Consider the following 25,067-nt stretch of genomic DNA (forward strand, 5'->3'; position numbering starts at 1 on the left):
GGTCATAAAAATGGTGTTCCTCTACTCGGATCGGGCTGTCAATTTTTTTCTACACTTTTAGGTGTATTTTGTGCAAGAAATTGCAATAAAATAGTCTGCCTAAGAAAAATTGAATTTTTTTGAAAAATTTTTTTTGACGAAAATCGCTATAATGGTCATAAAAATGGTATTCCTCTACTCGGATCGGGCTGTCAATTTTTTTCTACACTTTTAGGTGTATTTTGTGCAAGAAATTGCAATAAAGTAGTCTGCCTAAGAAAAATTGAATATTTTTGAAAATTTTTTTTTGACGAAAATCGCTTTAATGGTCATAAAAATGGTGTTCCTCTACTCGGATCGGGCTGTCAATTTTTTTCTACACTTTTAGGTGTATTTTGTGCAAGAAATTGCAATAAAATAGTCTGCCTAAGAAAAATTGAATTTTTTTGATAAATTTTTTTTGACGAAAATCGCTTTAATGGTCATAAAAATGGTGTTCCTCTACTCGGATCGGGCTGTCAATTTTTTTCTACACTTTTAGGTGTATTTTGTGCAAGAAATTGCAATAAAAAAGTCTGCCTAAGAAAAATTGACTTTTTTTGAAAATTTTTTTTTGATGTAAATCGATTTAATGGTCATAAAAATGGTGTTCCTCTACTCGGATCGGGCTGTCAATTTTTTTCTACACTTTTAGGTGTATTTTGTGCAAGAAATTGCAATAAAATAGTCTGCCTAAGAAAAATTGAATTTTTTTGAAAAATTTTTTTTGACGAAAATCGCTATAATGGTCATAAAAATGGTATTCCTCTACTCGGATCGGGCTGTCAATTTTTTTCTACACTTTTAGGTGTATTTTGTGCAAGAAATTGCAATAAAGTAGTCTGCCTAAGAAAAATTGAATATTTTTGAAAATTTTTTTTTGACGAAAATCGCTTTAATGGTCATAAAAATGGTGTTCCTCTACTCGGATCGGGCTGTCAATTTTTTTCTACACTTTTGGGTGTATTTTGTACACGAAATTGCAATAAAATAGTCTGCCTAAGAAAAATTGAAATTTTTTGAAAATTTTTTTTTGACGAAAATCGCTTAAATGGTCATAAAATTGGTGTTCCTCTACTCGGATCGGGCTGTCAATTTTTTTCTACACTTTTAGGTGTATTTTGTGCAAGAAATTGCAATAAAATAGTCTGCCTAAGAGAAATTGAATTTTTTTTGAAAGTTTTTAGTGTTCCGTTCATGCAGTGATCAGAAATTGGAATCCTTATGGTTTCACTGTTGTCCGCCAAAAATTCCTGCCCCGCCCCCCCTCTCTAAAATCTAGCCATTTTAACCGATTGGGCTCAAACTTGGTATATATACATATGTATTTTTTGCGAGTAGATTGAAGAAAATTATAGAGAACCCATTTGGAATTGAATTGATTGTTATATTTCAAAAACTCGAAATTTTGGATAAAACGTATGCTTCCCCGCTTCAACTTTTACAATTTTAGAGCTAAGAAGCTGAAATTTGGTACACATATTTAATTTTATGTTTAGATTTTACGAAAGATATAGTTAACGCTTTTGAAATATTATATTTAAATATTTAAATTTAAATAATCGTGAGCGGAACCCTAGGTAAGCGAGTGTAATTCGAACTTGACCAATTTTTCTGTATTTTTATTAGAAAAATCTTACCGTGGACTCCCTTCGCCCATGCCCGATCTCCATCTCGGAGCGGCACTCGAACGGTGTTTTCCAATAGTGGCACTCAAAATAAACACTCACTCCCGGTTTTAAAATATTTCGAGCACTTCCGAACCACGTATTAACTTTTTTTACTTTTACATGCGATCGCGGTTTTAAGTAATGCGAACACTCCCGAAATCTAAAAATATTAATTTGTAAAAATTAAAATGATTTTACAAACACGTGGTTTTTGGACGGAACGCGACACACGGAAGTATATTTCAATATGGCACCCGATAATACTGAACGACTCTAATGAAATGATCCCACTCTTTTTCTCTCTTATTTTTATATGTAATTTTAATATAAATAATTATAATATTTATTTTATTTATAAAAATATAAAAAATTCACAACAAAAAAATATTTTTTTGTTTTTGATTGAAATGTTAAATCAGTAAAGACAAAATAAATGAGAAAGAAAGAGAGGAGATTGGCAAATGCAAACCGAGCTATTATTTGCGAATTTTAATTATCTCCGATTTTATGACTTTACCGTACCACGAACCGAACGTCAACACACTGCCTCGAGATGTAAACAGAAGTTCCGTAGAGTCCATTGTTTTTGTTGCATTACCTGAAACATAAAAACAAAATAATATTAATTATTTTAATTAATTTTTTCATTTCTTTTCACTTATAGTAAACTAGTATGTAAAAAAATTATAACGTAAAATTTTCTGCATAGAAAAGTTATAAAAAAACAATACAGAAAAGTATACATTTTTGCATAGTGTGCAGTAAAGTTATTGAAATAGTGCAAAAATTTGATCTTTTCTGCATAGCTTGCAGCAAAGTAACAATATACAGTGCAGAAAAGTATACTTTAATACACTCTATGCAGGAAAGTCATTAAAACAGTACTAAAACGTAAATTTATCTGCATATAGCGTGCAGCAACATTATAAAATCCAGTGCAGACAGTGTAGAAAATTATACTTTTCTACATTGAATACAGAAAAGTTACCAAATAGTGCTGAAAAGTATACTTTTCCACACTGTATACAGGAAAGCTTCAAAATAGTGCAAAATAGTATATACTTTTTCACATTGTATATATAGAAAAGTTACAAAAAAATGCAAAAAAAACATACATTTCTACATAGAATACAGCAAAGTTATAAAAAAACAGTGCAGAAAATTGGACTTTTTAGCACAGTGTGCTTTAAGTAGCATGCTTAAGTAAATATTTGAAAGTTATAAGAATAGTTTTTTTAGTGTAAGGGAATTTACTATGCAGTTTGAAAGCTGTTGCTTATAGAGAAAGGAAACTTTCTGCAGCTGGCAACGTTTCAGAAGTGCGCGGCGTTACATTGTAACATCGCGTCGTTAACGATATCTTGCGCCTTCGCCATGAGGTCTGGACGTTGAAGGGAAACAATGCCTTAGGGGGTGGCTGCTGTTGATGGACGCTTCCGATAACCGCCCCCCTCTACTCCCGATTTCTCTCTGGCCATTATACTATTTAATTAATTAAGTTCGTAAGACCCGAGCCAGCAAGCACAGTGATTAATAACATTGTATATGGTCCTAGCGTATACATACACTTGCTCCAACTCAGTTTGTTCGTATAGATAAACTATCCGTACATATGTACACAGGCTGGTGCTTTTTACTCTCTCTATATATACTATAACAACTACTCGACCCAAAAGCAAAACAAACATTCTAAATTAAATAACTACGATATGTTACGACAAATTTCACGTTTATTAATATTAATTGAAAAATGCGTTATTACTATTTTCTAAAAATTCATAAACTACGTATAAGTATAGAAATATAATGTCGAAGAATTTGTTTAGACAAAAAAATTTTTGTCCTTATCGACTGAATTTTGTGATTTACTCTTCCAAATCGCATTAGAGTACGTGTGCAGTATTCACAAACACACATACACTATACAATGAAGGGCCTCGTATTTCATTTTCACGGGATCGGGCCTTATCCTGATCTTGCAATTTCATACACGCCCACATTCTCACGAGATATTCGTCCAAGTATATGGTGGGAAACGGGTGAGAAAGGATGAACATGTTTCTCTTAATATTCGATATCCTGTTCTTCATTTTTTTGCGGTTTTAATATTTTAAATATTTTTGTCTATTAAAAATTTATCTTTATAAATTATTCATTTTTATTGATTCGTCTTTTTAGCTAATAGAATCCAAAAAAAAAAAAATATATATTTTCTATATCAAATGTAGAAAAATGACAAGTTTATATTTTTGGACACAAGGGAAGATTAACCTGGACCTATCCCATATAAGTATATAGGCTTTCCTGAACCAATGAACTCATATGTCAAAGAAAAATACCAAACATACCAAAAGGTCTTCCGCCCTCGAAAAAGTTTTTCCTTTCTTAGTTAGCCCTCGAGTTGGGGTCGTTGACATTCAAGATATATATAAGGGATTTTATCAAATTCTGATAAAAGGATTTTGAAATTAATTCTTATGCATACAAAAATTATAAAAAATAATTTCAGAGAAGATAAAATAATGATTTTTGGAAACTAAATTAAAATTTTAACTTAGTGATGATCGCACCTGCGAATGTAGCTCGATCATTTAGAGAGTCATTGTTGTGGTGTACAGCACACACGAAAATCCTCAACAACAGAATGGATCCATTATGGCGACTGGTAAAAATCGCCGATCACGCACGGCAAAAGGTGCAAAGGGATAAGAAGTTATATATATAGGGAAGCCAAGGGATGAAGAACAAGCGCAGAGATGCAGAGAGAAGAAGGAAGAGAAAAAAAAGCGTCATTGCGATAAATCATCTTCGTACGACAGGCATTCAAAAGTGTTCCTCTCTTGCTCTCCTTCATTTCTAACTCTCTGCACAAACACATTTATAGTCTCTCTTATATTTCGTTCTCGTAATAATCTGCGACTGAGAAGCATTTTGAAATTTTCTCACACTCAACGAAACCAATCATGCACCATGGCTTCAAAAAAAATAAAATAAAACCAATTGCAAATCCATCAGTGCGCCAAGATGATCGATGACTCTCAAAAAAAATTCTACTATATTGTCCCAAATCAATATTATATAGATCGAAATATGGCTAGTACTTTTTTTTATACTCATGAATCGCAAATCAATCTACATTGTTTCTGTTTCCGAATCTTTAAGAAAAATATCTATTGATAAAAATGGTTTGGTATTTGTTTTGATATAATTATTAATTGGAGTAATATTTGTTATTACTTTCCGATAATATTTTACAATTTTATTAGTTTTAGTTTGTACTTCTGTTTTTTTAATTTATGAAATTTACCGATTGTTATTATTTATGACTAATAGTATTTTTTTTTTTGGTAAAATTGAAATGCAATTCCTTTACGTAATCTATTTACATAATCCTGTATTTAGACTATAATAACACTATTCTATTTTGGATACAAAGATCAATATGGAAAATCCATTTCTAAATGCTAATCATTTTCATACCATATATCTAATTATTGTTTATTTAGTCTAAAGCCGAAGACAATAAAGACTTTACGACAGTATGTTAAGAAAATTATTTCTAAAAATCTATTGTTTACGCATAAAAGATAAATACTTCATAAATATACTTTATAATTTATTTAAAGAGAAAATTTAAATAGATTTTACTAATTGCTTCAAGGGAAAAATGCTTTTTTTTCTAAACTACAAAATTGTTAGAAAAATTTTGTGGTACATTAACCACACACTAGGGTCAAAGTATCAAAAAAAAAAGCAAAAATTATTTTTTTTTTAATATTATTGAAGACAAAGAAACATTCGAATTTTGACGATGCGATTGTATAACTAATGTGAAAGCTATAGGCGGCAGAATGCTAAGAATTCTTTATAGGAATGACGAGAAATTTCGGTGTATTTATATTTATACCAATAGTTGTGTATCGATGATATTTCTTTCGTTTCCAAAGATAACAATCTTTTGCCGCGGCATCGCAGTCAAGGTATACCGAAAATTATAGGTTTTCGCGGTTTGAATTATTTCTTTCACAACGTCACTAAAGGATTCGAAAGAGGAATGGAGAAAGAGAAGTCGTTTTGTTCTTTTGAAAGGAGAAAAATAGAAAACAGAGAAAAAAAATAGCAATTATAATATATGAAATGATATAGAAGAAAGTATCCTAATAATTCTAAAATAATAATCAAGAATTTTTGCAGAAAAAAATGTAAAAATTTTTGATAAAAATGTTTAGAAAAAAAAAAATAAGTTTGAATAATTATGAAAACAAGTTTGTAAAATAATTTTCAATATCATCTTTGATAAATGTATATAGAAATGATCTCGATTAAAAATTTTATAGGATAAGACAGACAGACAAAAAGAGTAAGAGAGAAGATGAAGAGAGAAAGAAAGGAACTTTAATTGTGCCGAACAGCACCAAACAAAAGAAGAGCCGCTGTTCAAGGTCGAGGCAAATCGCCTTCTCGCGAATGACGTCAGGATGCAGTTAGACTAGTTTAGTTCGTGGTCCAGTCTCGCCTGCCCACGAACAGACAAAGGAACCTGTGCTGTGTTTCAAAAACACTGCACTTTTAAAAATCTCAATTATTATCATATTTTCTTAAATGTACTATCGATGATAATAATAATATTATTATTATTATTATCATTATTATTATTAGATATGTTCATCAGTTTCTAATTGTAAAAATTATTAGGAAAAAAAAATCTCTGTACAGTGGAAAAAAAAAACAAAATCTTAAAAAGTCGATGACCTGGAAGCAATTTCACTATGGTTGGTATAGCAATCATACGGTGGTCCAATTACCATAAGAAGGGCTCTAATTTCGCACAATGCCCCCTTTTTTGGAGCTTCCGACCAACTTCGCACATGTGGGTTCGACTTCATAGCTTTAGGGCATTTATTTTTTTCCAATACATTTTTTTTTTCTTTAGAAAATTATTAGCATAAACTAAACAATTGGTACTAAAACAATCATTAAGGTGCAATATACCAATATTTGTGAAGATGTACTTTAATTAGTAGGCGTTTTGTCACACTAATGACATGGGATTTCCCCATAAATATCGATTTAATAACAATTAACATATTCATTGTTGTAAAAATAAGAAGAAATAATGATGTTTTAAGCTACAGAGTTTTATATAAATTTTATAACACAAGAAAAAGAGAGAAAGAAAGGGTAAAAAAAAAAAAAAAAGAAAAGGAGGCACAAAAGCACGTCGCCAAGTCAAGAGCAATGCTTTTCTGTGTCCCGAATTCAAAGTGGAAAGGGGAGTGCCTGGATTTCCTTAATAAAATGGGGCGCAAACGCCACGCAAGCGAATATCTCGCTGATAGCAGCACGGTCAGCTCCAACGTCCACCACGAAAATGCTAGAGGGGTTGCTAGGGAAAATCTAGAGAAGGTGGCACAAGAGGGTGAGGTGGTTGCTTAGGCTGATTCAATTTGACACGAACGCCCAGCCACCCTTCGTCGGATTTCCGTTGTGGCCTTCCTCTACTCCCGGCAAATAGAAAAGAGAGAAAGAGCAGAGAATAGAAAACATTTTGATTAGCATAAACAGAACACTCGAGTGCAAACTATTTTTCAATGTCTTTGAGAAAATTTATTTCAAACTGAATACGACAGAAAAAAAATACATTTGCATTCTAATAATTAAAATCGATTGTTAAAATTTTCAAAATTTCTTTATCGGAATTATTTTTTTCATGAATTCAATATTTAAAGTTCAGCGACATAAAGTAAAGTGCATGGACCTGTGCAAATTTCTTTTTACACGTTCTCTCTGTAAACCACGTGCCAGAGATTCGCCCACACACGTGGTGCGTTTTTTCATCAGGTGGCTATAGTGCAATATGATAAACATATATATTCATGGATGAAGAATAAGGGAAAGGGAGTTTGACGCATTTCGTATAAAGTGTATTGTGGGGACTGGCTTTACTTAAAAATACCTCCAAAAAAAAATTGCAAGGTTACCCACATTTTTTTTCATCATACAAATCTTTTAGATATGTAAGCGAAGTACTGACAAGTGACTTCTTTTTATTAATTTCAAAAAAAAAATAAGATTAGAAATATTTCCTCAACACTTAAAGGGTACAGAATACTAAAAATGCCGAATTTTTATTTGTTCGAAAATGCAAATGCAAATGCGATTTTTAAGCCAATTAAAAGAAATTGCCCTATCAGGGCCCTAGTAGGGAATGAAACGCCACACCTGATCAGGGCCAAATTTCTCTCTAAATTTGAATCAGCGGAATCTCGCTGATTCTCAGCTATAAGTATACCACTGATTCCAATCAGCTTATATGCTGTGGAATTTCACTGATTTTTCAGCGTATATCCGCTGATTCAAATTTAGAGAGTAGGGCGACCAGAAAATGTGGATTTCCTAATCAGGGCCACATCAGGCGCGACGTTTCATTCCCTAATAGGGCAGCCTGATTTGGCGCCGATCTGGGCCTTGGCAAAATTTCTTCACGAGATTTTTTTCTGTCGATTGTTTGTTGAATAATTTACGCAATTTTGGACAAATAAAATTGGCAACAAATTTGAACTTGTGGCAAAGCGTTGGCAAAGAAATAGAAAAAACATTACAAAGGGCAACAAAAAAAAAAAAAAACAGCAGTGGAATGTTCGAAAGTTATGTTTAAAAAAAAAAAAAAATTGAAAAGTATTGCGCTATCTGAAATATTTGAAACAGCCAAAAGTATAATCTTCCAAAATAATCGTTCAATTTGCAAACAAGTTTATTAACATACTCGATAGTAATACTTTGTATTTACGTTTTACTTATTTGACAATATTAATTGAGGTCAATAAAACTCAACTGACAACACGTGAATTGAATTGAAAAATACAGAAAATTATATTGAATAGAAATTCTGTTCTCTGATAATAAAAATAAAAAATTTTATTCTCAATTTTTCTTTGTAATAATAATTATTTAGCAAAATAAAATTTTATTCCTATAGCTTTAGTTCTTTTTTAAAGAGAAAAAAAAAATAATAGCTTTTAGTAAACATTTTTCTCGCTAACACAAAGTTAAAAGTATCGTGTATTTCGGTACTGTGCTCAAGGATTCTGGTGGCATGCGCACATTTCTCTAGCCTTTCATCTCTCTTTCTCTCTCGCTCTTTTCCTCTCGGGGTAAGAAGGGAGGGTGAAAGTGGGGGTGGAAAGACTCCATGAGGAGTAAGGAGGAGAGAGTAAGAAAGCAGATGAAGAGAGACAGAATGAACAAGAGGGAGAGAAGTCCAGCGGGTCCTGCAGGATTCTCCTCTCGTCCTTCGAGACTAGTGTCGAGGGACGCACGTTCTGGTGCCAGTAAGCACGTCGGGGCCAAGGGTGAGAGGGAAAGAGAGACAGAGAGAGAGATAAAGAGAGAAAGAAAATGAACTGAGAGAGGGCCATGAGGAAAAGGAGAGATGAACGTCTCAAATTTGGTTGGCTGTCTCCAGTCGGTATGGCTATAGAGGGGTAAGGGGAATGGAGGACCAATATTGGTGGTGGGGATAGGAGTTAACGAAGACTGTCGTGCGGGTTGAAGGGGGAAGGAGCCAGAGCAAGAGGGTGAGAGAGTAAGAGAGAGAGAGACGTGAAGGGGGTTGGGCAAAAGCGCCTTGGTGCGATCCCGTAGACTCGAAACTCGAAATTCCAACGGACCGCAGAGCAGAGCCGTCGGTCGTGCGACGTGGATCTAAAATTAATTATTGTATATTGTAAAAACGAAACGAGTCAATAATAATCCTGACAGGACTGAAAATAAATAACAAACAGGACAATTGCTCGTTAATTCGGGATAATATTTACAAGAGTTAATTATACAGTTTTTCATTTTTTTTTCAAAAAAAAAAAAAGTGTTTTCACAATCACGTAAATGAGAGGACGCAAACGCCGGCGATGGTTCATCTGACAAATATTTGGAGAAAATGTGGTTTATTAGTGTCAAAGTGAATAGTGAAAAACATCATTGAGCTCTAAAAACAATTTTTTGAGATTAATTAAAATTTTTCAAATATAAAAAATGACAAATTTTGACTAATCACTGAAATGTAAATCACAAATTTTGAAATTTGTGTTTTCTTTTTCGTTTTCTTGACTTTCTCCAAAAATTTTAATTTTTAAATATTGTGTTTAGTGAATGAGCGTCTTGTTTTTGAGTTGATTGTGTTTGAATTCGCGCGCGTGATTCGAACAGAAAAGATGTTGCCGGTCGCGGGAACTTTATTGTTCCAATGTGATGCTGGAATATTTGTTATGACGCGTTCGATTTGGACATTCATTACTGTGTCACGTGTGATCATATGATAAATGTAGAACATATTTTTATTGTTTTCCTTTTATTTTCTTTACGTTCATTTTTGACTCTCTTTGGCAAATCACAATTATTGGATTTGATTTGAAAAATAAAGCTGGCAACGTGATAAATGTGAATATTGAAATTGGCGCGTCACGTGAGTGCGCATTTGTGCTCCAAAAAAAAAACAAAAAGACTGTGAATTAAGTCGTGAATAATAATAATAATCACTGACGGACAATTAGTGCGTGGTTTCGCGTGGAGACAATATGAGTGAGATGACGAGTGTAGAGCAGCAGCATCAACAGCAACAGTTTGTTGGTGGTAGCTCAAATTCGGAGCATCACTGTAAGGATCATTGTGTGTCATTTGAAAGTGAAAAGAGCCTCGAGGTGCATCTTCGTTATCATCAAGAGAATTTACTTAGTCAATGGGCCAGTCAGGCGCAGCAGGAGGAAAGCAACAATAACAACAGTAAAGCTGGAAATCATAACAGTGGCAATCATATGGTTGTGAAGAGAGAGAGTGTCACAGCACCGGCTGATTCAAGTGAGTCTTCATCAAGGCCACCCTCGGAAGGTCCAGCTTCTGCGTCCCAACATCAGTCTGCTCCATCGTCGCAGGCTTTCACAAATTTTCCAACTCCAATGTATAACGAAAACGCTTATTTTGTGCAGAATGATCAATCATACATTCTGCCCCATCATTACTCTCCACCCAGAGGAGAGGAAAGTCAAAACGGAGGTGGAAGTTACGCGAGGTATCATCCCTATCAGCATCAGCAACGTTTCTCGCAGGCAGATCGTGCAAATTCAGTTAGCTCTACGAGTCCACGAAGTCCTTTGCAGTGTGACAAGTGTGGTGCTGTTTATGAAGATCCTAATCAATTAGCAGAACATGTCAGATCTAATCATCCAGCATCACCAAATTCCTATCCTAGTCAATCTCAATATCAGCAAATGGGTAGTAGTCCACAACATCAGATGCAAAGGCATCAGCAAGCTCAACAACCACAAATGCATAATTCACCATCACATGCAAATCAACAACAACAAACACCTGGGTTTGATTTTACTGGAGGATCGATTATTAAGACGGAAGTCAAGCAGGAGGCTGAGGAGCAAGCCGAGATTTTAGATCTTGATTCCCATAAGGTTCAAACTCACAGGTACGAGGAGGACATGTTGAGGGTTCAACAACAACAACAACATCAGCAGCAGCAACAACAACAACAACAACAACAGGAAATACAGATACAAATGCAGCATCATGTCATGCAACATCAACAGAGAACTGGTCCTCATTCTGTAAGTTCCATGTTGAATTGGCCATCACCACAGATTCATGATTATCATCCAATGGCACCTATGGAGAATACCTCTCCCATGCCTGATCAGAATCAATTCATGCGTGGTCAACACATGCCAGTGGAACCTCCAAGGCATGGTGGTTCACCAATCATCACCAGTACACAACCATTAACAGGCCATCAGATTCCACCAGCAATGTTACCACAGGCTCCAAAAGCAGTTATAGGTAATCAATCCTGGAAAAGCAATGAAGCTCGCCGGCCAAAGACCTATAATTGCACGGCGTGCAACAAGTGGTTCACCAGCTCGGGTCATCTCAAGAGACATTACAATACCACATTACACAAAAATGCTGTTAAAGTGAGCAACCAACCGGATCCCGCCAACATGCCAATCAGTGTACATCATCATCCAGGTCGTGATCAAAATATCACAAGTAGAGGAGGACCATCAAGATCTCCAGAGTTATCATCCTCGGGGAGTCCCCCAAACTTGATGGCAGGTCCCTCGGGAGAGGCAACGAGGGGCCTGCTGCTCACGCCCATCACCGCCACCACCACCAACAAGATCCATTACACCACCAACAGCAATTCCAGCAACAGCAACGAGTCTTCAGCAATCCAAGGATCTTTGGTCCACCAGCAGATGCCTTCAACGGTTCGCATGTCCAACCTTGTCCCACTCAATTGTCCGCCCCAGTCACCAATGGGCCACCCCCACCATCAAATGGCTTCGCCCTCACAACAACTGGGCCACCACAACATTCCAATGGATTCACCATCACAAATGGCGGTCCATCACCCCATGAATTCACCCATGTCACCCATGCAACATCCACCGGCCCACATGAATTCACCTTCTCCAATGGGCCAGCAACATCACATGAATTCACCATCCCCCATGATGGGAGGCGTCCCATCGATGGTTTCACCGCCACCGCCGCCAATGGGGGGTACTTCGATGCCTCATCAGCCGTACCCAAACGCTTTGCCCCCCCACGTTACAACTACTACCAGCATCCCGGGTCTAATGGAGTCTATCACCAGTCTAACTACTACTGGTAACGATCTACCATCATCCATGCAATTCACCCAGGAAATGTTACCCGGCTTTGGGACCTTCAGCAATCATCAGAGGCCCCTGCCCAGCTTCACCAACTTTGGCATCAATTCCGGGTACAATTTAGTTGGCCACAGTCATCCACAGGCCGTTAGCGTGGGGGGGCTAAGTCCAGAGGAGAATCTTTCTCCTCAAGACAAAACCTTCGATTCGCCCATACCGACCTATGACACATACAGGACAATGTCGCCACCAAAATATGATACATTGGCAAATATGGATCTCATTCAAACCAGCAATGACGGCAGTCTCTATATCAAATACGCCGACTATCAACAACCAAACGAGACACAACAACTCTATCAACAAATTCCAAGATCTCGTTTACCAATTGAGACAAATAATAATCTACCTCAAGGTCCACCAAAGGAGGAGCTCAATCCCAATATTGGCAAGGTGAAAGGCAACAAATTCAAGGAAATTGTTACCAAAGAGCATCAAGTAACAAGTACCAACACCGGTTCACATTATATTTCACAGGATGGTTTTCACAAATGCATCGAGTGCGACAAAGTATTCAACAAAGCATGCTATCTCACTCAGCATAACAAGAGTTTTCATTCTGGTGATAAACCATTTAAATGTAATCAATGCGGCAAACGATTTCCCCATGAAGTTATGCATGCCGAGCACCTTCAAAAACACGCCGGTGAAAAGCCCTATAAATGTGAGATTTGTCCTAAACAATTCAACCACAAGACCGACCTCAGACGGCACATGTGCCTCCACACTGGCGAAAAGCCATACGCCTGTGATACTTGCGGAAAGGGTTTCATACGAAAGGACCACATGATGAAGCATCTCGAAACGCACAGAAAAAAATCTAACGCTCATCACAATGTTCATCTAAGAGCATAAAATCTAATCAAGGTCGAAGTTCATCATCATCTCAAAAAGGTCATCTTTGTAGCCTTCATCCCGCAATTCTTTCTATTTATTAATTTTCCATTCCTATTCCTTTTGATCCTCATCAAATCAATATTTTGTCTTTTCTTCGTCCACAGATTTTGCTTATATTGGCTGTCTTGCTCAACACATATTTAGATGACTGCCAACTTTTGTTCAAGGTCATCCAAGAGAATTGTAAGTTCATCACCATTATCTGTTTTTTTTTTTTCCAGCATCCACAAAAATAATTTAATTTCTTTGTTTTTTCACAATACATTAAGAGTATGCATCAAATGATATTCTCACTCGATATATTCTCTTAATAAAAACTAATGGAAAAATGCGGGTAAATTCTTTGATAAAAAGGATGCTGGATATTCTTCGCGATATTCCGAGTCGATTTAATGAAATTTTTTTTTTTTTTACAAATTGCATCTCGACTCTGTAGATTGCGACGAACGCTACAAAATTGAAAAAAGATATCCAAAGTCTTTGATTGTAAATCAAAAAAAAGGATATTAAAATGACGCTAATGTCGCGATATCAAAAAAAAAGAAAATAAAAAAAAAACTTTGAAGCTTATGAATTGTACAAAATATATTAAATGTATAGGCATATATCATTGTAATTATTGATTTATCATCAAACTAGACAACGGTTTCGATCCCTAATTATGCTATTCATATTTTATAGAATTTTCTCTAAAAAAAAAAAGAGAAAAACTTAGAGAAATGATGGACAGTAATGTATCACTCAATGTGAAAACGAGCTCTCACGATGGTATATATATATAATAAATTATAAAATTATAAAGTCTTCAAAGAAGTAAAATTAATTCAATGATCAATTTTAATTTTTTGAATCAAATCTAAATTCTATTGCCATTGTGCAAAATTGTTAAAATTTATTTAATGACAATTTTTTTTTGAAAAAAAAGAAGCTTTTTTATTGAGAGTAGTTTTTTGAAAAAAAAAAATTCTTTTTGTATACTACTTGAATAGTTATTGTAAACTGTGAGTCAGTATTAGATTTTTTGTTGTAGTAATAAGTATATAAAAAAAACGCAATATTTATTTGTCTCTTTTATTTACTATAATTATAGTAAATAAATTTTAAAATCGTTTTGTGATGAAAGAAAAAAAAAATTGTAAATTATTTGGAAATTATTTTTTTTTTTTTTTGTTAGTGTGTGAACATTCCGTGAATGGCATTCCAGCGACAAAATGTCGTGAATCGTTCGGCACGTTTTCACAGTGACGATTCTTGTTTTTTTAATCGTAAGGATATATATATAAAAGAGAGAGAGAGAGAGAAAAAAAAGAGAGTAAGTTATAAATTTTGTGCGTTTTTCGAAGGAAAATATGTCCATTTAAAATCGTTCTACCAAATAAATGAAATTTTCGTCCATATATACTCATTTTTATACCAAGAAATCATGTATAGATAAGAATATAAATATAAACAAATTACAGGTGATATTTCCTTCGAAGAACGTAAAGCCAATCTTACTCGCAATGTGAGTAAAAATAATATGTTGACCTCGCCATAACCAAATAGAATTGTTTCTGTTTATCGTTGTTTAATTGTCCGATTTAACTAGTTCGCACATGAATTGTTTTATATTTGCCAAAATGTGCATATCTAGATTAAACTGAGGTTAAATTGTGCCTCGTCCGTTGTTATTTGAACGTCGTTGTTTCTGGATTCTTTGCGCCAGATTTGTTGCCTGATTCGTTTGTTCAGTGCGCGTGTTTTTTTTTTTTTTTTTTTTTTTTTTTTGTCTCTGTGAGTAAAATACTTCTTGTCATTCCTCCACCCCCCCACGTTAATTTTGCAAAGATTTCATTTGGACGAGGTGTACCTTATATTGTATATATAAATATATGTGCGTGCAAGGATTTTTTTTTTTAGTTATTAATAAGAATTATAAAAAACTTGCCATTATAATACTACGTAAAAATCCCAGAACAGACTACCTCAAGAGTTCAGGAATTATCGACGAATGAAAGAAAGGAAGGAAAGAGTAAAGAAAAAAAAAGCCAATGCAATAATCTAAAATTAAAAAAACAAAAACTAGAAAAACGTTTTGTTGCGGGCGAGATAAATTTTCATTTTTCCAAAAAAAAAAAAAAAAAAAAAATTGCTTCTTGACCAAATTTTTGAAAATTTTTTTACATTTTCATTCCTTTTTCCTTCAATCAGAGTATTATGTATGTATGTATATGTTATTTTATTCGCCCGCTAATAAACGTAATAGGCGTAAATAGAACATTATAAAACTGTAATATAAAGAAAAGAAAAAAAAAGAAAAATAGATTGACGTATGTTAGAAACATATCAAACAGTATTACTGTATACTCAGTTTATAATTAAAAATTAAGATAACAATTAGGTACGAAATGATCAATGAAAAATACATTTCAATTTCATATCATTATTTGATAAATAAATTCATACTCGACTGTTACATTTTATAAGACAAAAGAAAAATAGATAAAAAATAATCGTGCCATTGCACCCAGCCAATTATGTTTGAAAGTAAAATAACTTAAATTTCAAAGAGCGTGTTGAGATGTTTTTTCTTTTTTTTTTTTTTTTTTTTTTTTTATACAAAATAACGAAAAATCCACTGCCGTCATATGTAATTTAATAAAAAAAAAAGAAACAAAAGCGATATCGTAATAATGTTCGACAGGTGAAGATATATTGTGAATTATGTATTTCAAGATGCCATACACAAGTACCTCAAGACAAAAAAAAAATAACACATGTACAAATGTTCATACGTTTTCAGAATATTAGCTAATTAATAAATAATTATAATAATCACAGATGAAAAGTCGCATTTTTCAATTATTATTTTCCTATCCTTCATATCTAAATGTCAATATTTTGATTATATTAATGATTAAAATTAATCAACTTCTAATTATTTACCGATAATAATAAATAGTTAAAAATATCAATTTTCCTTTATTATAAATTTAATATATTAATTATTTATATTACTATTATTAATAATATAATCTAATTTTTATAAAAGATTCAAAAATAGTGAATTTAAGTTTTTTTTTTAAAAAAGGATTATTTTTTTTTTTCGAAAAAGAAATTTCTTTAGCAAAATTGCACATTGGTTTAAATCTAGAGATGATTATATTCGCGCCCAGGTCCCCACGACCCCTGGGCCGCATCCTGTGATAAATAACCAGATTACGAGTCTACCAATGAACAAACTTCTCCATGGACCATATGTTCATCCAAGGTTGTGAGATCCGATTCAAAGGTTGAATCGATGAATTGTATTATTTATCTAACCGAACACCAGCCCAGGAACGGAAGTACCTTCTATTTCCTTAAATTAATCCATTTAGCGCAGGTATTGTCGGTTTCAAATTACTGATTAAATTTTACATTTTTTATAGAGTTTCATAATACATATTTTATTTAAACTTTTATTTGTTATAAAAAAATAAAAAAATGTTTCTCTATAATTAAACCTAATAATAAAAATAATTATAATATTAATAATAATAATAATAATAATAATAATAATAATAATAATAATGATAATAATAATAATAATAATCATAATAATATGAAAATAATAATAGTTTTGAAATAGAAGAATTTGGAGAGAAACTTTTTTTTTCATCCTTTTTTTTTTGAAAGGAAAAAGGAGTTGAAGAAAAAAAAAATTTGAAAATGATTATTCGAGATAGTCTTGATTTATTCTAAGATTTATGTGAAGGTGAAACAAAGTGATGCAGCTTTGAGAAAAAAAATAAGGGGGTTGATGCGTATCCAAAAAGTTTTCCCACACCACATAAGACAGCTGTTGTAATGAGTTGCATCCTCACGTCTCTTAAAATATTTACTAAGATGAATTCCACAACGTGACAGCGCAGGTTCTTATTTCCCTTTTATCATCATCAGGTTCACGAAAAAGCGAAATTCGAGAGAACAAATTTACGGCTCTATGAATTTAATTTGTGTGTGCGTTCACGTTTGTAAAACAATCTTGGAAAACTTTCTTTTTTCTTAACTTTTTCAAAAATCTATGAATTTATTCGATAAAAAAACATACACACCCACATTTGTTATTCTAATCAGATTAAAAATAAATAAATAAAATAAATTTTTTTTTTATAATTATTATATTATTTATTTAAATTTTTGGTTATTCATTAAATGGAACAATTTAAAAAGAACGATTATAGATACAGATCAATTATTGAAATATAATATAATGTAAATTGTAAAAAAAAAAAAAAGAATTCTATTGAATTTTAAGGGGAGTTAAATCTACTGCACATTTTTGATGAATCATTGCAGAGAGAGAAATAGAGAGAGAGACGAATCTTTTCTTCCGGAGAAGAATCGTTTGAATGTCAAGACATTGCATTCTTATATCAACAATAAAATTTCAACATCGTTCCCAACGTCATAATTCTTGTGGTTCTGACAGAAGTGAGGCAGGTCGGGTAACTCAACAAAGTTTACAAAAGAATTACTGTTCAATTTTTACATATTCATAATTAGATCTTTCTTTTTCAAAAAAATCTCTGAATATATCCTTTTGTTAAGAATTCAATTTTTCTAATAAAAAATTATTATATCATTATAATTATTATATTATTATATTATAATTATTATATTATTACTCTCTAAATCTGAATTAGTAAAAATGTTTACTAATTTGAATTAGTGACTCACTTTTTGCTTCTGAATTAGTAAAATTTTACTAATTTTTTACAATTTGTAAAATTTAACTAATTCTAAAGAAAAAATTGAGTCACTAATTTAAATTAGTAAACATTTTTACTAATTCAGATTTAGAGAGTATTATATTATAATTATTATATTATTATTATTATTATATTATTATTATATTATTATTATTATTATTATTATTATTATTATTATTATTATTATTATTATTATTATTATAATATTATTATTATAACATTTAATTGTTTAATGATTTTTTTAAAATTCTTATTATAAGATCAAAATATTGAATTCCAATTTTCCTTTCACCAGAACTTTATAATATTGTGAGTTATATATATATATATATATATATATATATAATAAGCGTAATTTCTCTGCGCCAATCTGAGTATATTCTAACGTTTAAAAATATTGAAGGAAGTAATTCATATATACGTAACATCTTGAGCAACATGAGTCGTAAATAATAAGTCGATTATCGTCCCCATTGTTGCCATATAGTATTTATGAATTGGTGAAAGCGTCAGAGAAAGTAATATAAAAGATAAGAAATAAAATCGCATTATTTCGTTAGTGGCGAAAAAAAAAAAAAAAAAAAAAAAAATTAGCTTCAAACCGAGAAAGCCATTTAAAATCTCGCCAGTCAGCGTTTGTCTAAAGTAGTTCGAGAATATTTCTCATATGTGTTATGTCATAAAAAACACGTGGTTTCATTAGAAATTCGCCGAGACCTTGAGTTTAGGCCTATGTGTGTGTGTGTGTGAAACAAAAATCTAACATGTTATATGTATATCCTATTAAAATTTTAAAACATAAGAAATTTTTTAAGTGTCCCAAAAAGTAATTTTACATTTATAAATGTGTAAAAAAAAAATTCCAGAAAAAGAATTATTTCCTGACACATTTCAAAATTGGTAAATCTTTTTTTTTTCTTCTAAAAGTTATTTGACATATTATGTTAATTGGAAAATTAAAACGAAAAATTCAGTCAAAATTTCTATATTTCTATACACAGAAATATTTTAAAAATATTATTTTTCTTGACATTGTCATTAATATTCAAAATAAAATAGAATTATTATTTTTAATAAAAAATATTTTTTTATTGAATTAAATATGTTTTTAATGGAGAGAGAGGATCGCTCTTTAACTTTTAAATGGTTTCTTGAAGAAATCATCAAGATCGAAATAATGAATTAACCTTGCGCTATGAGAGTCTTTATAAAATGATGCTTTACGTTCTCTTCGAGAAATAAGAGAGAGAGAGAGAGAGAAAATGCGTTGACATCGTTGAAATTCGTATAGAGCAGGAGATAAATCTCTAAAACGATGGGCCGGGCACGACGGGTACCTATTATTGGATATTCTCGCTATTCAGGTTTACGAAAGCATATCCTTATGGAAAGAGGAGGAGCACACACAACTGCAACTGCTGTCACTCTCTGGAGCGTGATCGTAGCAAGAAATAGATAGAGAGAGAGAGAGAGAGAGAGAGAGAGAGAGAGAGAGAGAGAGAGAGAGAGAGAGAGAGAGAGAGAGAAAGAGATTTCGATGATGAGAGAGGGAGAGGTAACTCGGAAGATTCGGCAAATGGAAAAAGAGGGGGAGGGGGGGGGAAACCAGGTGCATTTTGTGAGCCTGGGAAGCGCAAACTCTGTATATACACCTATATGTACTCTCTAAACTACACTACTACTTCTATGGCAGATGCTCTCTCTTCTCTCTTATATTTTCTCTTTCTCTCTCTCTTTTTCTCTCTTCCGTTCTTGACGTTAACGTGTACTAAACGATTGTTGTTTGTCCATCGTTTCCTATATATATATATATATTTTGTCGACTTGAATAGATTGTGTACAGGTTTAAATAATCATCGATCCAGATCGATTCTTTCTCAAATGAGTTTAAGAGAATTGAAAGAATATGCATTGAAAACTTTTTATAAAAGGAATACATTTATATATATATATATATATATGTATATATATATATATACAATTCTAAAACACCTGAGACTAAAATTTTAAATCGAAAATACAAAACAATATTTGTCTATACACAAGATACTATTTATTATTATACTAGAAAAAGATTTAGAATAGTTAAAATTAATAATGGAAATAACAAACTATTTTCACAAATAGGAAATTTTTTTTTTTTTTGCCTTTTTTTTCGAGAAAAAGAAGAAATATTTTCAAATTCTCCAGAGAATAAATCGATCATCTTTTTTCACAATGAAGAATGTGAGGCAAATATGAAGAGCATTAAGTCATCATGCCAAATGGCTTAAGGGATAAAATTCTATTTTTAAAAGAAGAAATTTAACACTTTTTTTTTTTAACTACTCCTTTTTTTGCAAATGTACTCTATAATAGATCTCATCAAAAAACCCTACTTTAGTTAATAACTGAAAAATCTGCAAACCACGTGTGGATAAATCGTAGCCGACATATTACAATATCCGCGCAAAGTTTCTTTTTTAATACCGTCATTCAACATATTATATTTTGATGATGAAAAAAAAAAAATTCAACCTCGACAATTTCCGGTAGAGAGTATGAAAATAAATTCTAAATGAAAAAAAAAAAAAATTATGTAATATTTCATAATAGATATTTTTTAAACATTTATAAATTTAAAAAAAAAAAAATTCCTGTAAAATCAAGAGATAATTCTTTTTGGATTTTAAAATGTAACCATCCCTTTTGGCTGGGGCATTAGTAAAAACGCAATATTGTCTGACTCAACAGGTTGCCGACACCCACCATCAACCGCCAACTCTATTCGTTGCTGTATTAAATAAACCTGACGATGGGGTGATTTCTCCCCCTTTTTGTTGGATAGGGATGAACATCTCCAACTCATCAAACGCCTAATCGATTTCTGTTTGTTATTTTTCAATCAATGCAAAAAAAAAAAAATAGCGTCGAACAAAACTGCCAACAATCAACAAATCTAGTGTCAAAACTATAAACAAATAGAATGCAAATAATAAATAAATGTTATATGAAAAAATATATTTAAAAATATATTTTTAAAAATTATTTTTCGTATAAACTTTTGTTCAATAAGTGAATGGAAAAATTGAGTTGAAAATGGATCATGATAACAAAAAAAAAAAAAGCTCGTCATTCCTAAGAACTGAATTTCTGAGCCTTGAGGAATATAAGCGTAAGACGTCTTTTGAATTAGGAACATTACGTTCGCTGAGTCGGCTTAAAGATATATTTTTTTTTTATGTTCGTCTTTTCAGTATAGAGACTCGACCACCCTCTACTATTATTTTCTTTAACTTTGCCGTCATTCTTAAAAGCACAGACTCGCCATATGTAATCCGCGCGAACGAAAATCCCAATCAGCTGCTTGCCAGATCCTCAGGCAAACATTGTATTGAGATTCTTATTTATTATTGCAATATTGCGTTTTATTTATTTTTTTTTATAATTTTAATTTTTTGTATTAAAAAAAAATTTAATCGTCTATTATTAAATAAATATTTACCAAATAATTCTTTTTCTATACACCTTAAAAAAGTAATCTTCATTCTATATAGAGGATTCCTCTAAATGTAATGCATATTTTCCTCTTAATTTTGATATCAAAAGTAATAATCTTAATTTAGAAGGATTTTCCTCTCGAAAAAATCCTCTTAAACGAAGAATAATATTCTAATATTTTGACAAGTTGAAAATAACCATAATACACAGGTTTTGAATAAATTATTAGACAATAATGGTTATTGATAACCACACATTGACACATTGAATTAAATGTTGATATCAAAACCTCAATAAAAAAAATTCCTACTGTTATTAATGTCAAGAGAACCAATAATTTTTTTAAATTTGAATAATATAATAAATATTTAATAAAATTTAATTATTTACATTCAAAAAAGGTAAATTATAATAGATTCCTGGAGTCTATTATATTATTATTATTATTATTTCTACAGTGAAATGGAATATTCGTTATTTTAAGAGGATTTTAGAAGAGGAATTTTCCTCTAAATTTAAGATTACTTTTTTTTGGGTGTAAATGTGTAATTAAACTGTATTTGAGCCAATAATTTTGCAAATAAAATTTAATAATTGTAAATAATTTAAAATAAAAATTTATTTGATATTTGATAATATAAATAACCGATTATGAAATAATTTTTTTATATTTTCTTTGTTTAGAAATTTATTTGTTTATATAGATTTGTAGAAATAAAATATTTGATTTACTTTTAACTTTCCCTTTTTAAAAAGATATAGATATATATATATACATATATATATTCATTCAGAAAGTTGAAAAACTTCTGAAAAAAAAAGATTTCAATCAACAAAAGAAAATGCCTAAGTGTCATGAGATAACCAGGTTATAATCAGAACGAACCATCTCGTTTCTTTGAAACTCTTTCATTTTTTTTTTCTTTTTTTATGTTTCAGTCGAATCCCTTGATCTATTATTAAGGTATATCGTATCGTCTTTCTCTCTCTCTCTCTCTCTCTCTCTCTTCATGTCCATCTAGATTATTCCACGAATGAATTCTCTTTTTTCCTGATTCCTCTCTTTTAAACAAGTTTTACTTCACAATCAACGAATTATAAAATCCAAGTGTAGATTTCTATATATATATATAAATCCAAAGGTGATATTCTTACATATATGTATGTTTGCGACAGTATTGAAAAATGCCAAGCCACATTTCAGAAAATTGAGAAAGGATTCGTGAGAACCAAGGGTCGCGCGTATAGGCAAGAGTTGGATGTCGAGAAAAAGGGGTTGTGATCCCTATGGAGGGGACACGAAACGGCTGTCACTTGAACAAGATCGGTAGATTTTCACGCTTTCATGAAAAAAAAAAAAAAAAAAAAAAAATCTAGGATTAATTATTTATTTTCTATCGTGAGAATTTTATATAAATTATTAAAAAAAAAATTAAATTTTCCTTTTACTAGAATTTCAATTTTAATAGCCTATTTTTCTTTCGTGATTTTCGAGGAAAAATACATTGACAAAGAGAGGTTTTTAAGTTAAATGTGGCATTTAATATAATGCAAGTGTGTTCACACACAATCAAAAAAAAAAACTTTTCTATTTCTTTTTGTCTGATTCCATTGAAATTTCAACATAAAGGAAGAAAATCATCGGAAACTGAAAAAATTCTTTCGGATTTTTTTTTTTTTATAGTCCAGATGTATTTTTTTTAATGTGAATTTTAACGAGAATATTTACTACTAGCATTACACAAGAAAACAATTCAAAAAAAGTCCGAATTTTCTTAATACGAAAAAATTTTCTTGTATCAAGAAAATATTGACTCAAATCAATTAAATGGATTTTCTTGGTATTTTTTTTTTTTTTACTAAGAAAAATTTTTTTTAAATAGAATTTGCTAATATATCAAAAATTGCGCATTCATTCAATCACAAAATCATTGAACCGGAAGGGGGTGTCTTTAAGAGACGTATATACGCAAGTGCAGAAACATTTTCTTTTTTATTCATTCAATGAACGATTCAGAAATTTTTGATTCAAATCTATGGGCAGGATATCCTCAGGACACTTGAATTGACGACCTACATCCTTTCCAATCTCCTTTCTCATTGTTCGAACCATATAGATTTCGCTTCCATTATTTTTTATTGACCTTCAATTTAAGAAACCTGTCATCAAATTTCACGTAATAAAAAATACTCGCAATAGTAAATTATTACATAAGAATTTGTTTAAGAGAAATATTTTTCATAATTTTAAAAAAACTAGACGTCTTTTTTTTTTAGAAAAAAAAGTCGCAAATGTTCGCAGCTTATTTTAAAAGTAATAAAAAGGTTCACTTCATTCACATATACACGAAGAGAGAAATATAACACATTTATAAAAGACATCCCACATGTGACCGTATGTGACGAGGGACCTTTTTGTCATTATGCAGTGTGGCTCTGGTCGCGTGCCGGACTGGATTTTTTTGTTGTAGAGACAGGTTGGTCCAACCTGTGAATAGGGGGTCAATCGAGGATTAACCTGGTTTTACCCCTGATGCAGGAAATGACCAGTGGCACTCTCGTGACCAGACCGCAGGTGCCTTCCGGTTTCCTCGAATGGGACGAATCCCTTCGAAATTCAAGAGGTCGATTCGACCTTTTTTTTTTAACGATATTTTAGCGCCACTTGCTATTTTCACATTATAAAAGGTTTCTGTCTATATTTTTTTTTATGACGAATACAAATCGAGAGAAAGAGGTATCAAAAATTGCCGCACAAGGTGTCAAAATCTACTTTACAGGTAATATTTAAATTATGTCACATTTAATCTTTTTTCTACCTGATAATTTCTGAGTTTCATTATAAAAAAAAAAAAAAAACGCTATTAGTGATCTAAATTATTATTTAGGAAGCAAAAAGTATTTCAAGATTCAAATTTTCGAAACTTTTAACTTGTATATATTCAACATTGTTGGAGCAGAACAATTTATCAGTTCAAAATATCTTAAGTTTATATTTGTTTACTGACAGGACGTCCAAGTTCTATTCTACACAAGAAAATTCAGGTAGTATAATAAATTCTTATAGAAATTTTAAAATTTTCGTTTTTCAACAAAATTCACTGTAATCTCACTGACAATTGTTGGCAATTGTAATTTACTAGCGGTGTAAAGTGGTTTTATTTACGGATTTAAAACTAGGACCTTGAGATGCAATAAATATGCGCACTAATATAAATTCAAACAGAAAATGTAAAACTTATGAAATATTGCCAAAAATATTTTCTTAAAAAGAATTTTTTTTTTTTAATTTTCTCTACAAGAAGCTTTAAGTAATAATTTTTACAAGCATTATTTTGACAATAAAATAAATTTCACATCGTAAAGTTTGAAAAATCTTTTTATAAAATATGTTTTTTTTAATTTATTTTCCATATGTATCAAACTATTTAGCTCCTTCTCTCTCTCTCTCTCTCTCTCTTTCATCTTGTCCTCTCTTCCGTTTGATCGTGAATCAAATCGCATTAGACCCTTAGATGCATATTCATGGGAAA

The 25,067-nt window shown here is 31.6% G+C and overlaps 1 protein-coding gene and 1 long non-coding RNA gene across 2 annotated transcripts in view; one reads left to right on the forward strand and one right to left on the reverse strand.

The window, feature by feature from the left end:
• Nucleotides 1–1,664: 1,664 nt before the first annotated feature.
• Nucleotides 1,665–25,067, reverse strand: part of LOC127281880 (uncharacterized) — a 37,049-nt gene continuing 13,646 nt past the window's right edge. The window contains exon 6 of the long non-coding RNA XR_007843106.1: nucleotides 1,665–2,286. This is a non-coding gene — a long non-coding RNA (uncharacterized LOC127281880). The remainder of the gene's footprint in view (nucleotides 2,287–25,067) is intronic.
• On the forward strand, nucleotides 9,278–16,148 carry LOC127281874 (ataxin-2 homolog). The gene has a single exon (XM_051305848.1). It carries the CDS (start codon nucleotides 10,262–10,264, stop codon nucleotides 13,277–13,279), a length of 3,018 nt encoding a protein of 1,005 aa, XP_051161805.1. The 5' UTR covers nucleotides 9,278–10,261; the 3' UTR covers nucleotides 13,280–16,148.

Source organism: Leptopilina boulardi, unplaced genomic scaffold (genome assembly GCF_019393585.1).
Source record: "Leptopilina boulardi isolate dan_hultmark-lab unplaced genomic scaffold, ZJU_Lbou_2.1 LbouV2_114, whole genome shotgun sequence".
In the NCBI taxonomy this organism is placed as follows: domain Eukaryota; kingdom Metazoa; phylum Arthropoda; class Insecta; order Hymenoptera; family Figitidae; genus Leptopilina; species Leptopilina boulardi.